At 36.5% G+C, this 12804-nt stretch overlaps 1 protein-coding gene across 1 annotated transcript in view; it reads left to right on the top strand.

Moving 5' to 3' along the window:
- The first annotated feature begins 514 nt into the window (after positions 1-514).
- The window catches only part of fam184b (family with sequence similarity 184 member B), a 31114-nt gene continuing 18824 nt past the window's right edge, over positions 515-12804 (top strand). The window contains exon 1 of the mRNA XM_052546195.1: positions 515-990. Within this exon, the coding sequence (XP_052402155.1) occupies positions 835-990 (156 nt within the window). The 5' untranslated portion in view covers positions 515-834. The remainder of the gene's footprint in view (positions 991-12804) is intronic.

Raw genomic sequence — 12804 nt, 5'->3', positions numbered from 1 at the left:
AATGTCAGATTTTAGGAAGCTCAACTCCTTTGAAGGCAGCAAAACATTTCTGATCATATATCATATATCTCCTGTAGAATGATGCGAGTATGAATACTGACAGTGTATCAAAGCAGTCTATTCAAAACCCTGTATGCGTTTTCTGATTACCAATACCATTATGCACATTACTATGCATACAACTTGGTTATAGCGAAATACGCTTCATACGTGTATGAGGATTTCACCTTTCACGTTTGTTTTAGACAGCCCACGCAAGTAATTGTCTACCTTCAACATGAACCTGGCTCTTACGTCCTCTACTGTTCTGAGACAAAGAAAATCCATTTGTTTTTATTTATTTAATCATTTATTTATTTCTGTGATTTTGTTAATAACAAAAACGATTAAAATCTTTATACAGTCACAAAGTGAATGACTGTGGTATCATAAGACACCGCGGCTGTGGAAATTGCGCGAGCTTATGTTTGTTGTGCTCTTGGGCGTGTAGGTGTTCATGGGAGGGAACGAGATTACACTGCAGTGTGACCCGCCCGTGACTCGTAATGTAAGACTGTAGTCACGCCCCGGGTGAGAGACAGGTGTACGGGCTGGGGGCACATGCCGTCAGTGAGTCGTGTCCCGCGGGGTGGCGGAGCGCCGATGGCATTATCTTGTGCGCTGTGCGCTCACCGGAGGCAGCTTCACGGCGGAGCGGGAGAGTGTTCGCCGGTCGCTGCAGCATGCACAATGCTTTCGGCTGTCATAAGGACTCTACCTTCAGGATCACGTCGATGCAACCAGGGTATTGCGCAGTCCAGTTTGTGATTGATCAGCGTGCTCTAACGGGTTATTATGGCTTCCAGCTCTGGGAAGATGAACCTACCCCCAGGCGGCAGCGGTGCATGTAACGGGACCGCTATTGCGGATATCCCCAGTGGTGTGAATGTAGAACTCTATGATTATCAAATGCACACGAAAATGTGCAAGAAAATAGCGCAGCTGACAAAGGTAAGCACGTAATTTTAATACTCAACTAACGGGGCACTTTATCTTAATTATCCGTTTTCTAGATATCCGCTCACATCCGCAGATGTGTGTACACACACACACACACACACACACAAACACAGAGACACATAGGCTACAGTAGGCTACATATATGCAAACACAAAATGTATGTTTTTGCTACCGAGCATATTTTACGCTTAATTATTTACATGTACTTAAAGACTGTTTAAGACTGTAATAATAATAATGTTATATATATATATATATATATATATATATATATATATATATATATATATATATATATATATATAATATTAGTTGTCAGTGTGAATTATATATAGGCCTAGAAATGATCAGTTGGTGCTGCCTTACGCACTGTTGTTTTTTCATGGAATGCAACAAGGTTTTAATGCACTCGGCGTCGCTTCACTGTCTTTCCATTACAGGTGATGCAGAACAAGCAAAGTGGAATCCAAGACCAGTCACGATTTCAATAGCCTAGATGTTTGGTTGAATATATGCGCGTTCATTGAGTTTATATAGTTCACGGCGGACTACTGAAGTTCACGTTGCAAATGGCTCATCTAAAATAATCTGACCCATTGGGTGATCGCTGGCAACAGAAAAGTGCGATTATTTATTATCAGGTTTATATGTGTGTATAAGAACTACCCCTTCACAAGCAAGCAGCATCCAGTTGTTATGAGGTAAACGCGACAGGACAGTTTGGCAAAAGACAGTTCTCTTCTACATTTCAGTTGAGTTAAGCCACATTTGTTTCAGTTTTGTGTTGGTTCCACTAGCAAAAATAAAATAAAATAAAATAAAATACCACACTGGAATTAATGTTTGTTAGGTCATACTGTACTAGTGCAAAAGTAGGCTATTATCTTTTAAAGCTACCATTTTTTGAATTGTGCCAATATTCAGTCAATATTGGGACAGTATTGCATGACTGCAATAGAAAAGTGTATACAATTATAATACCGATTGTCACTTTTGATAACAATATATGCTACAATACCAAATACCAAAGTGACCAAACAATCTGTTTCACAGCACACTAAATTAAATGTATGTGAACAAAATTAAACAAAATGTATTGATGAAACACAACTTCCTAGATGCAAACACATTTAAAAAAAACCTCCCTTTATACTCTCAACAACTGGACTTTGGGGTTTCAGTTTGAATGATGCATTTTTTTTAATATATTAAACTGCACCTTGATGATGTATGATAAAATCAATAGCCATTATTCAGTCTGACACTGCCTGAAAAATGAGTGTCCTCTTAACCAACAATGAAAAATTACTATAAAACCTTAGGTTTCTACAAATAATTAATAGCTAGTCATTTGGCCTTTACTTTTTTCAAACTCTTATAATTTTTGGTCATCTTTATTAGGACTCTAAAAGAAAAATTAAGAGTTTATTGGCAAATATTGTTTGTATTGTTTTTTTTTTAATTAATTTGAATGAAAAACATGATTTTTGAAAACTATTAAAAACAGAGTTATCTGTTTTTTGCAAACTCTTCAAATGTTGCTTAAAATAAGGTTTAAAATCTTGTATTCTCTTTATGGCCTTGGAATAGAACACTTAAATATATTAAATGTACAATACTGTACATCCAAAAATGTACATCCAAATGTCACTTTGGATGAAAAAAAAATATACATTGAAATACCAAAATATCAAACAACCTATGCATAGTCCTCACACTGAACACATGAAATTAAAAGTTAATGAGCACAAAATTTAGTTTAGCAACAAAAAACTTCTTAATAGAAGCAAATGCATTTATACAAAATTCCCTATATTGTCAAGCTCTGGAGTTTCAGTTAGAATTTTTTGTTAAACTGAACCTTGATGATTTATATAAAATTTATAGTGCTAAATATATCTGTCGCTGTGTGAAAAATAATGACCCTCTTGGCCAGTTATAAAGTATGAAAATGGAGGTTAAAGGCTTTACACTATTAATGGCTAATGCATACACAGTCTTTTGGATCTGTTAAGGTGGGAGACGGGAAGTGAGAGAGTACGTATCAGGTTTTATTAGTATGGACCTTAGGGAAGATGCCATATTTACTGAGAGTGAAAACAAGGCTGTGGGGGACGTAAACCTTTTCTATGGACATTTTTCATCTGGAATTGATTTCTGGAAAGCATTTTTTTTATTTCTTTTATGTTTAATAGCCAGGTATGCAACAGTGCAAGCTAATGAAAGGCCTGTATGGCCCCCAAAGCCTCGTTTTTATTCTTATAAAAAAAAGGGGGTTTGCCCTGACTAAGGTCCACTGGGGTTAGGAATATCGAAATGGCAGCACTGTTGCTAAACAAAATAGGTCAGGGCTCAAAATTCAAACCTGCTATGCTGTGCGTGTGTGTGAATAGGCATGCAGGAGTGTGTATGTGAGAGTATGCCTATGAGCTTGAATGTCACAGCTGTGTGGAATCCCTCTCTCTATCATCATGTTAACATACTCCTAATAGTTATCTTTAGCTGTGTGTTTGTTTGTGTGTGTGTCTATTAGAACAGATGTGTGAGTCATACCCTCTCTACATTCGGCTCAGCTTTTTGTGACACTTAGTAATGCTACACACCAAAGCCACACTATTTATACCAATCAGGAGCATAGGAGATTTGATCTACTTCAGTCTATTATTGGTATTAGAACATGATGGGAATGTCATCATGGGTGCCATGAGTCTAAATGCTAAAAAAACTTATGAAATCTTTAAGGTCCAAACAGGGGTGTGTTTCCCATACAACAACGTAACTCACAGCTAACTGTTACATATTTTGAGTTTATCATTTAGTTTACCAATGTAGGACTTAGGGCTGCATGATTAATTGATCATGCACATCTTATCAGTAAAGCTAGTTCTGTGATTAGTAGTAAATCTCCAGCACATGGTTTCAGATGGAGCAGCATTCACTACAAAGAACCGAAGTTTACTGATAAGCTATGCAAAATCATATTTGCAGATGATCTAATTGCGCAATTATGAAATCGAAGCAATCGTCTCTGTGATTATGAAAGCTGTTTCATAGCTTGTCAGTGTACTAAGGCTCTGTGTGTAGTAAATGCTGCTCCATCTGAAAGCATATGAAAATACCACATTTAATAGCATGTTTTTACTCCAAACTCACTTCATAAGTTCAGACGAGTGTTTGAAATAAATCCTTCTGTGAGATGATGTGGCTTCTTACACCGAAATACATATTTCATAGTATTCTAAGCAGTGATAAATGCTATATCGGTTAGCATTGCATTATTAAATACTTTATTATAATACAAATTCTAATAAGACAAGCTAAAAAAAAAAAAACAATATATTGTCGTAGTCGTGTGTTTATTAGTCATGTTGAATTAATGAAAGCAGTTAAAGGATTAGTTCACTTTCAAATAAAAATTTCCTGATAATTTACTCACCCCCATGTCATTCAAGATGTTTATGTCTTTCTTTCAGTCGAAAAGAAATTAAGTTTTTGATGAAAACATTCCAGGATTATTCTCCTTATAGTAGACTTTAACAGCTACCAAACGGTTTAAGGTCAAAGTTACAGTTTCAGTGCAGCTTTAAAGGGCTCTACTACACGATACCAGACAAGGAATAAGGGTCTTACCTAGCAAAATGATCTGTCATTTTCTACAAAGAAAAATATAAACAGAAATGCTCGTCTTGCACTGCTCTGCGATGCGCGTCCACAACTTTAAAGTTTAAAAGTTCATGCTTGACGTAGGCGGAAGTTCTAACTTAATCAGGGTTTACAAATGAGGAGAAGTAGGACGTTCAAAAGTTGTTGTGTGTTCAATGACAAACACATTTTTCTTTGCACGTTCGACTTGTAAACACTCGGTACTTAAGTCGGTACTTAAATGGAGAGTCTATATAGGGGGTCCTGTATTATGTGCACTGGTTTACATGCTTCTGAAATTCAACAAGGACTTTATTCAACAATTCTCTGAGTTTCTCGCTAATATCGTGTCTCATTGTGATAGACTGTTGATTCTTGGAGACTTTAATATTCACCTTTGCTGTCCATCTAAACCGCTGGTGAAAGAGGTTTTATCCCTCACTGAATCTTTAAATCTGTCACAGTTTCGAGTTTCGAGTCCTACTCATAATTTGGCACACTCATTGGATCTGGTGTTGTCATATGGCTTCCCCATAACAAACCTGAGAGTGACTGATGCTGTTTTTTCAGACCATTTGACAATTGTGTTTGAAATTTGAAATTTGTGATTCCCCCACATGCTCTCTGTCTGTAAGTTAGTTCCGTTTTATTCAGCCGTTCAGAGCACTATCAAGCAAACTTTGTGGATGTTGCTGCCTTTGACAAATTAAACACCGAAGACATGGTGGAGGTTTTTATTAATTCCTGCTCCATTTCTATAGATTCTGTTGCTCACCTTAAGCTAAGGAATGCGAAGGGAAAGGACTCCACTGTTAAATGATCATACCTGTGTTCTTAAACAAGAGTGTCGTAAGGCAGAGTGAAAATAGAAAAGTCCAAAAAACTCAAGTGTCTGATTCAGTACTTAACTAGCTACCAAAAGTAATTTAAAGAGGCTAAGTCTGAATTCCTATCCAAACTCATTACTGAAAATGCGAACCGACCGAGGATTGTTTTTAAGATTAAATCATCCAGCTGTGAGTCTGATGTAATCTCGGCTCGTCTTTTTAAGGAAGTGTTTGCAACCCTGAGTCTGGCCGTAACGGGCATCATTAATAGTTCTTTTGCAAATTGAGTTGTACCAGCTAGTTTCAAACATGCTGTGGTTCACCCTCTGCTTAAGGAACCTCATTTTGACTCATCTGTCCTCAGACTTCAGATCTTTTTCTTAATTTCCTTTTATCTCAGAGCTATTAGAGAGAGTTGTTTATTGTCAGTTGAATTCCTATATCAGTATGTTCAATGTTTCAGATGATTTTCAGTTGGGTTTTAGATCACTGCACAGCACAGAAACTGCTCTGTTAAAAGTAAGCAATGACTTTGGCAAGTTCTCGATTCTGGTTCATATGTGGCCCCTTATTTTGGAATTGGAAGTGCACCTTTCAATATAATTGATCATAGTATTCTGTTACATCAGTTGGAAAAGTTGGTGGGTATTCAGGGGTCTCGCTCTGGAGTGATTGGCCTCTTATCTTAAAGACAGAACCTTCTCAGTGAACACTGGGAAGTTTTCCTCTTCATCTGCTCCTTTGTCATGCGGTGTACCTCAGGGGTCTATTTTAGGTCCTCTTCATTTTTCACTTTACATTCTTCCCTTTGGTGCCATTTTTAAGAAATATAAGATTTCATACCATTGCATGGCTGACGATACACAGTTCTATCTTCCAGCAAAAACTGACAGCAGTGAGTCTTTGGATGTGCTCTACTACTGTTTTGAGATGAAGATGAAAGGTTGGATGGCTAATAATTTTTTGCAATTAAATGAAAGCATAAGCGAAATTCAGATTTTAGGCCACTCTAGGACTTCATCGGTTTTTAATTTAGGGTCTGTCTCTGCAAATGTTCAAACCTATGTAAGAAATCTTGGGGTTACATTTGATTTTTTACTCAACTTTACTCAACAAATTAGCACAGTGGTAAAGGGCAGTTTCTTCCATCTGAGATCAATTGCTAAACTGAAACAATAATCTGGAGACTGTAATCCATGGTTTCATAACACCACGCCTGGATTACTGTAATTCTCTTTACTGTGGCCTGCCTCAAACAGCAATTTCTCATCTGCAATTTTCCAAAATGCAGCAGCAAGTCTTCTTACTGGAACAAAAAAGAGGGATCACATTACTCCAACTTGAGTGTCTTTACATTGGCTCCCTGTAAAGTTTAGAATTGATTTTAAAATAGCTGTCTTAGTGTACAAGGCTTTATCTGGTCTTGCACCAAAATAAATCAGTGACCTTCTGATTCCTTACTCTCCTCAAAGAGCACTTAGGTCTAGTAATCAGCTTCTCTTAACTGTCCCACATTGTTGCTGTAAAACCAAGGGTGGCCGGGCTTTTTCAGCTGCAACTCCTAAACATTGGAATAGTTTGCCTGTAAATGTGAGACTTGCTCCTTCACTAGCCATTTTTAAGTCTGTTCTCAAATATCAAAGTCGATGCAAAGACGTGATCAGACTATGCATCAGACACGTCCTCGCACGGGACGCGATGCCCCGCATTTGGCATGTATGCCACTTATCTTTTTGATCGTTATAATAGCATACGTTTTCTGTAAAGATACGAATCAAAACAACTCACCTGTTGAATAAAACGATCGGCATCTCTTTCTAGTTGAAGTTTGTCACAAAGCTACTTCCGCATTTGTCCACAACACTGTTGTCATGTGATTTCTACATCAGTAAAGTTGGCAACAAAGGGTAACTAACATCATTGACAGGTGACTGCACTGCCCTGTGTCACTGTTTAGAATGGGAATTTTCTCATGATTTACAAGTAGTTGAAAACATTAGAGATATTGTTAGTAATCAGATGGACAAAATATATAACACTATCCTAGTGGTTTTTTGATATTTTACTGCAAATAACTTACAAATTGTACCTTTAATATGAAGTATGTAACTGGGATACACTTATGGTTCATATAGTCTGCAGCTTCTCCACAATGAAATTTATTTGAGTTGCTGTCAAATTTTTTGTGATGTTTGTTGCTTCACATCTTTGAAAGCTTTTTTAGAGATTTGCTGGACACACAGAGAAGTAAGCAAACTAAATAATCAAGGAGATTTATATCTGTTCTCTTACCTTTGAGTAAATATAAATTGTAATCTCAAAGTCTGTAAAAATTTCCATTAATAAATGGTGGTTTCCTGTACATCTGTTCATCTATATCAGATAAACCAAAACAAACATTGGTTGGTCATTTTACATATCAGATGGCCACTTGGGGAGTTCTTGGCCAGAAAATGTCAAAAGCCTGTCTAGGCTGCAAACGTTAGACAGACAAAATGTTGTTAGGCTAGTCACAGTAGCTAAACAGTCATGCTAATAACAGACTTTTGTAGGACTAAAGGTTCATTCACATTAATGATAATAACAATGACTAACTATGAAGTTTTAATAATCACTCTAAATATATGAAAATAAGGAAGTCCACAGTATAACGAATCAGATGAATGGTATTGTTGGAACAACTTTCAGAATGTTTTATTAGCTGATAAATGCTAACTATTGACTGAATCTATTTGACTTTAAACAGCTTTTAAACCAGCACGTGCTTAGAAAAAACTGATTTTTATCATGTGTTGGAGTGGAATTTATCTTTATAGATATTGTTCTTCATGTAAACAGGCCTTCACACATGCAAATGCAAACTCAATAAATTCACTAGCCGTGTCAAAAATGGCTGTCATAAGCAATTTTTGAAATGCGGACAAATGGGTAGAGAAACAGACACAGATGCTTCTATCATTTGTGTTTGTTAAGAAGGGAGAAGGAAAGCAAGACAGTATGTATCAGATTTCATTAGTATGGATCTTAGTCAGGCAGGGTGCCATATTTGCAGAGAATGAAAACAAGGACAAATAGATAGAGGGATACAGGTATTTCAGCACTTTCTATTTAAAATAGTAAGTTTTGTAAACAAAAACATCTATTCCTATAATCTGGTGTTTATCTTACTTTTCTCTCTGCCTCAATCCATTCCGTCTGCTAGTTAGGTTATGAGTGCTGTTGCTCTATATAAAGCTAGCAGACATTTCAGTCATACAGATATGACATTACTTTCCCTTTTATTCTATGCACAGTAAAAATTAGAGTTTATGTTCAAGGACTGAGAGAGAGAGAGAGGCAGGGAATAGAACGAAGGTGAAAGTTATAAAGGGGAGTCTGGGGACAGAGAGAGAGAGAGAGAGAGAGAAAGAGAGAAAGAGAGAGAGAAAGAGAGAGAGAGAAGGTGGTTGGCTTAAACACTATGGAGGACAGGAAAAGAGGTGGAGAAAGAGAGACGGGTGAGTGAAGAGGAGACAGTGACTTCCTGGCAGTTTATCATATGGAATGTCCAGCCCTGCTGCGGTGGCGATTAACGACAGACAGTCAGGCGTCATGGTAACACACGACCCCATGGAGGGATGAGTGAGACGTTGGGAATCTGATGACACCCCAGGCATGGGGACTTGTGGGTAGGACACATTGACGGATAGCCAAAGTGACACATAATATCAGGACTCTCTCATATGCCTACACATATTTAGACTCAAATACACAAACGATTCTCACAGATTACACTGTGTCATGAAACAAAACTTTCTGCAAACTGTTTTTTTTTTTTTTTTTGGAAAAATTATCAGTACAGAGTTGCTATTTTATTTTCAATTCATTTAGTTCTGTTTACTTTGCAGTTTTTGTAACTTACAAAAATAATGCAGCTTATTATCTTTTTGTGTGTGTGTGCGCACGCTTTATAATTTGCACAAGATCAGCACTGCTGTGGAGTAGCCCAGTATCTACATGACTCGACATAGATATAAACAGAGAGAAGCAGCTCCAGCTGCAATATTCTTCCACAAGATGCCTGCAGTTCTGCTTATTAACCACTAGAGAACCAAAAGTTGTGGACTGGAGTTGTAAATAAATGCACACACGCACACAGCTCTTTTGCCTTTTGTCAAGAATGAGTCATTTATACATGTTTTAACATAATTTATTAATGACTAACGTAGGCTATAGGCCACTTGGAAGTTGGAAGAAAGAAATAAAATAAGTTATCTGTAACATCGTAACATCTCAGCTCTCTAAATAGGCCTAGGCATACACTTAATAAAAATTAGTCTTTCTTAACAAATTAAATGAAGATAAATTCTAAATTAAGATCGGTATTTGTAGTAACGAAATTAAAATAAACGCTCCGTTGGATTTGCTTTACCACTTCTCTCCACAATCAGAACTTTTCAAGTCAAAACTAGTCAAAACTTTTCCACAACTCAGACTTTGCTTTAGTTGCTGTTGCAACCAAAACGTAATCGCCAGAGGCAAGCCTCCGTTACATCTACTCAGCATCCATTTTCGTATCTTTTTCGCGCTAATTGAAACGCATCACATGACCGCTCATTTACCGTGCAAGCCCAAGCCCATGATATAAATTAATTATAAAATGATAGAAATTAAGCCCGAACTCGTCCGAACCCATCGGGTTTGGTTAAAGATCTTCAGCTCTAGTGAGGAATATCTGAGGTCATATTAACATTGCAGAGCGGCAAGGCACCCGGCCCCGATGGCTTTCCCATCAAATTTTATAAGAAGTTTTTTGCTAAATTATCTCCACTCCACTCCTATCTCAAGGAACTCTGCAAAAGTCCCTTACTAAAGCATTGATTACACTTTTGTTAAAGCCACAGAAAGAACCAACACAATGAAGCTCATATCGACCAATTTCTTTGTTAAATGCAGATGTCAAAACTATAGCAAAATTACTGGCTATTCGTTTAGAGTCTCCCCTAGTCAGTATCATCTCAACAAATCATACTGGTTTTATAAAAGGTCTGCACAAATTTCCCAACATTCGTCGCCTCTTAAATCTTCTTTACACCTCCCCATCTCAAGACACCCCTGAAATTGTAGTATCATTAGATGCTGAAAACACATTTTATAGAATGGAATGGGATTGTCTTTCGTTAGATATGGATAGGTTTGTATTCAGCACCAGATTTTTTGGATGGATCTGTCTGTCATAAACATCTACAGTTGCTTTCATTGTTACTAATAAATTGAGGTATATTTTTTTATTTGTGCCCATTAAGCCCCCTTTTATTTACAATTCATGGCATATAAAATGGGGTGTCGAACATAAGCTCTCATTATATGCAGATGACCTGCTTCTTTACATTTCAGATCTTTTATCGGGCATCAATGATATTGTCAAAGTCTTGCACAATTTTGGGACCTTATCGGGCTACAAGTTGAATATCTCCAAAAGTGAATTCATGCTTATTAATACACTTGCCAGGCATATTCCTGACTCTGTGTTTCCCTTTCGCATGGAAATATCTGAGTTTAATTATCTGGGTGTTAGTATGATACAGAACTTTTAAGGACTATATGAAAATAATTTTACTCTATTGATTAAACTTAAATCTGATCTTCTTAAATGGAGGATTCTCCATTTGTCTTTGGTTGGCAGAGTGAACTGGGTTAAAATGACATTTTTCCCTAGATTTTTATATCTATTTCAGTGCCTCCCTATCTTTTATCTAAAGCCCTTTTCAACACATTAGATAAACTTATTTCCAGTTTTTTATGGGATGGGAAGACCCCTAGATTTTGAAAGAGTTTCTCCAAAAAAATAAGAGTGAAACCTAACTTTTTATAATATTATTGGGCAGGTAATGTCCAAAAGATAATCTATTGAATGCATTTACCAGCAGATATCGATTGGTTTGAAACAGAATCTAAATGCTGGGCAGTAACCTCTTTACATGCCCTGGTAACATCTAGTTTACCTATTTAAATAGCATAACACACAAGAAATCCAGTTGTTCCCTTCATTCTTAAAAAAATGGACTCAGCATTTGGTCAGCATTTGAAGTACTTTTGCTTCAGAGCCCAATATGAAATAAACATGCAGTCCTCCTTGCCAAACTAATCTCTGCACTTAAACAGTGGCAAGATAAGGGCTTTGCTCAGTTTTTCGATCTTTGGCGAAGTTTTAATGATCTGCATTCCAAATTCAATCTTAATCAAACTGTCCTTTTCAGTTATTTTCAGATACATCATTTTGTAAATGACCAGAGCCCATCATTCCCAAGCATTCCCTCAAAGTCTTTTGCTGACTCCTTTAGAAGTACATTTTCATCTACGAGGCTTTATTTCAAGAATATATACAATTATCATGTCTTTATAGTGAAGGCACAGACTAAATTAGAAGTAGATGGGAGAAAGAGCTCGGAGTAGTATTTTCAGAGGAACTTTGGAAGAATGCCCTACGTAGAGTGAATGGGAGTACCAGGCGATGAATCGAGTAAAGACAACTAAACATTATTGCTTTTACATCCTTATTGGCTCACAGACAAGTTTTACTACATAGGAAATCTACAAATCTGCCTAAAGCATTACACTTCAGGATTTTATATTATACTTACACTTGGAAAAGATTAAATATTCAATTAGAGGTTCCCATAAATTCTCTTACAGTATGTCTGCCAGCCCTTATTATCATATTTCTTTGATATAAATATACTTCCTGGGGAGTAATGGGATTTATATTGTTATTGCAAATTCTTCTTATTCTCACCCCTCTCTTATGTAGGGTATATGTTGTTCATCACAGTGAAATGACACTGTATTATACGTGATCCAATTACTTTTTTTTGTCCTCATTATTACTATTAAATTATAAAATATTGCATCTTTGTTATCTTTGGTTTATTTTAATTTTCTTTTAAATCATTATTATTATTATCTATAATATAAACAATACAATCTCCGTACAAACAATAGCATTTGTATTTGGAATAATATGTGTGATTTAGCTTCAAGAATAAAGTCATCACACTGTAATTGTTTAATTTACTGCAGAAAGGGTGCAATTAATGTTTAATCTTAGGTGTCAATTAATTATTTCTTGAAAACGTGCAAACTTCACAGAATGTTACTTTTTTTGTAATGGAGACTATGTTATAAGGTTATTGAGCTGTGCACATCATGTGGGAAGTGGGAATTGTGGTTTCTTATTATACCGATTCAACAGATTATGTCAGAATTGTTGGATAAAGTCGAGACATCCTGAAGTGGGACAGACCTTAATTTGGGGGGAGGGGGGAACAAACAATCCTGAGCACTCATAGAAGGTTAA

Source organism: Carassius gibelio, chromosome B1 (genome assembly GCF_023724105.1).
Source record: "Carassius gibelio isolate Cgi1373 ecotype wild population from Czech Republic chromosome B1, carGib1.2-hapl.c, whole genome shotgun sequence".
NCBI lineage: Eukaryota > Metazoa > Chordata > Actinopteri > Cypriniformes > Cyprinidae > Carassius > Carassius gibelio.
This window is presented reverse-complemented; position numbering and strand designations above follow the sequence as displayed.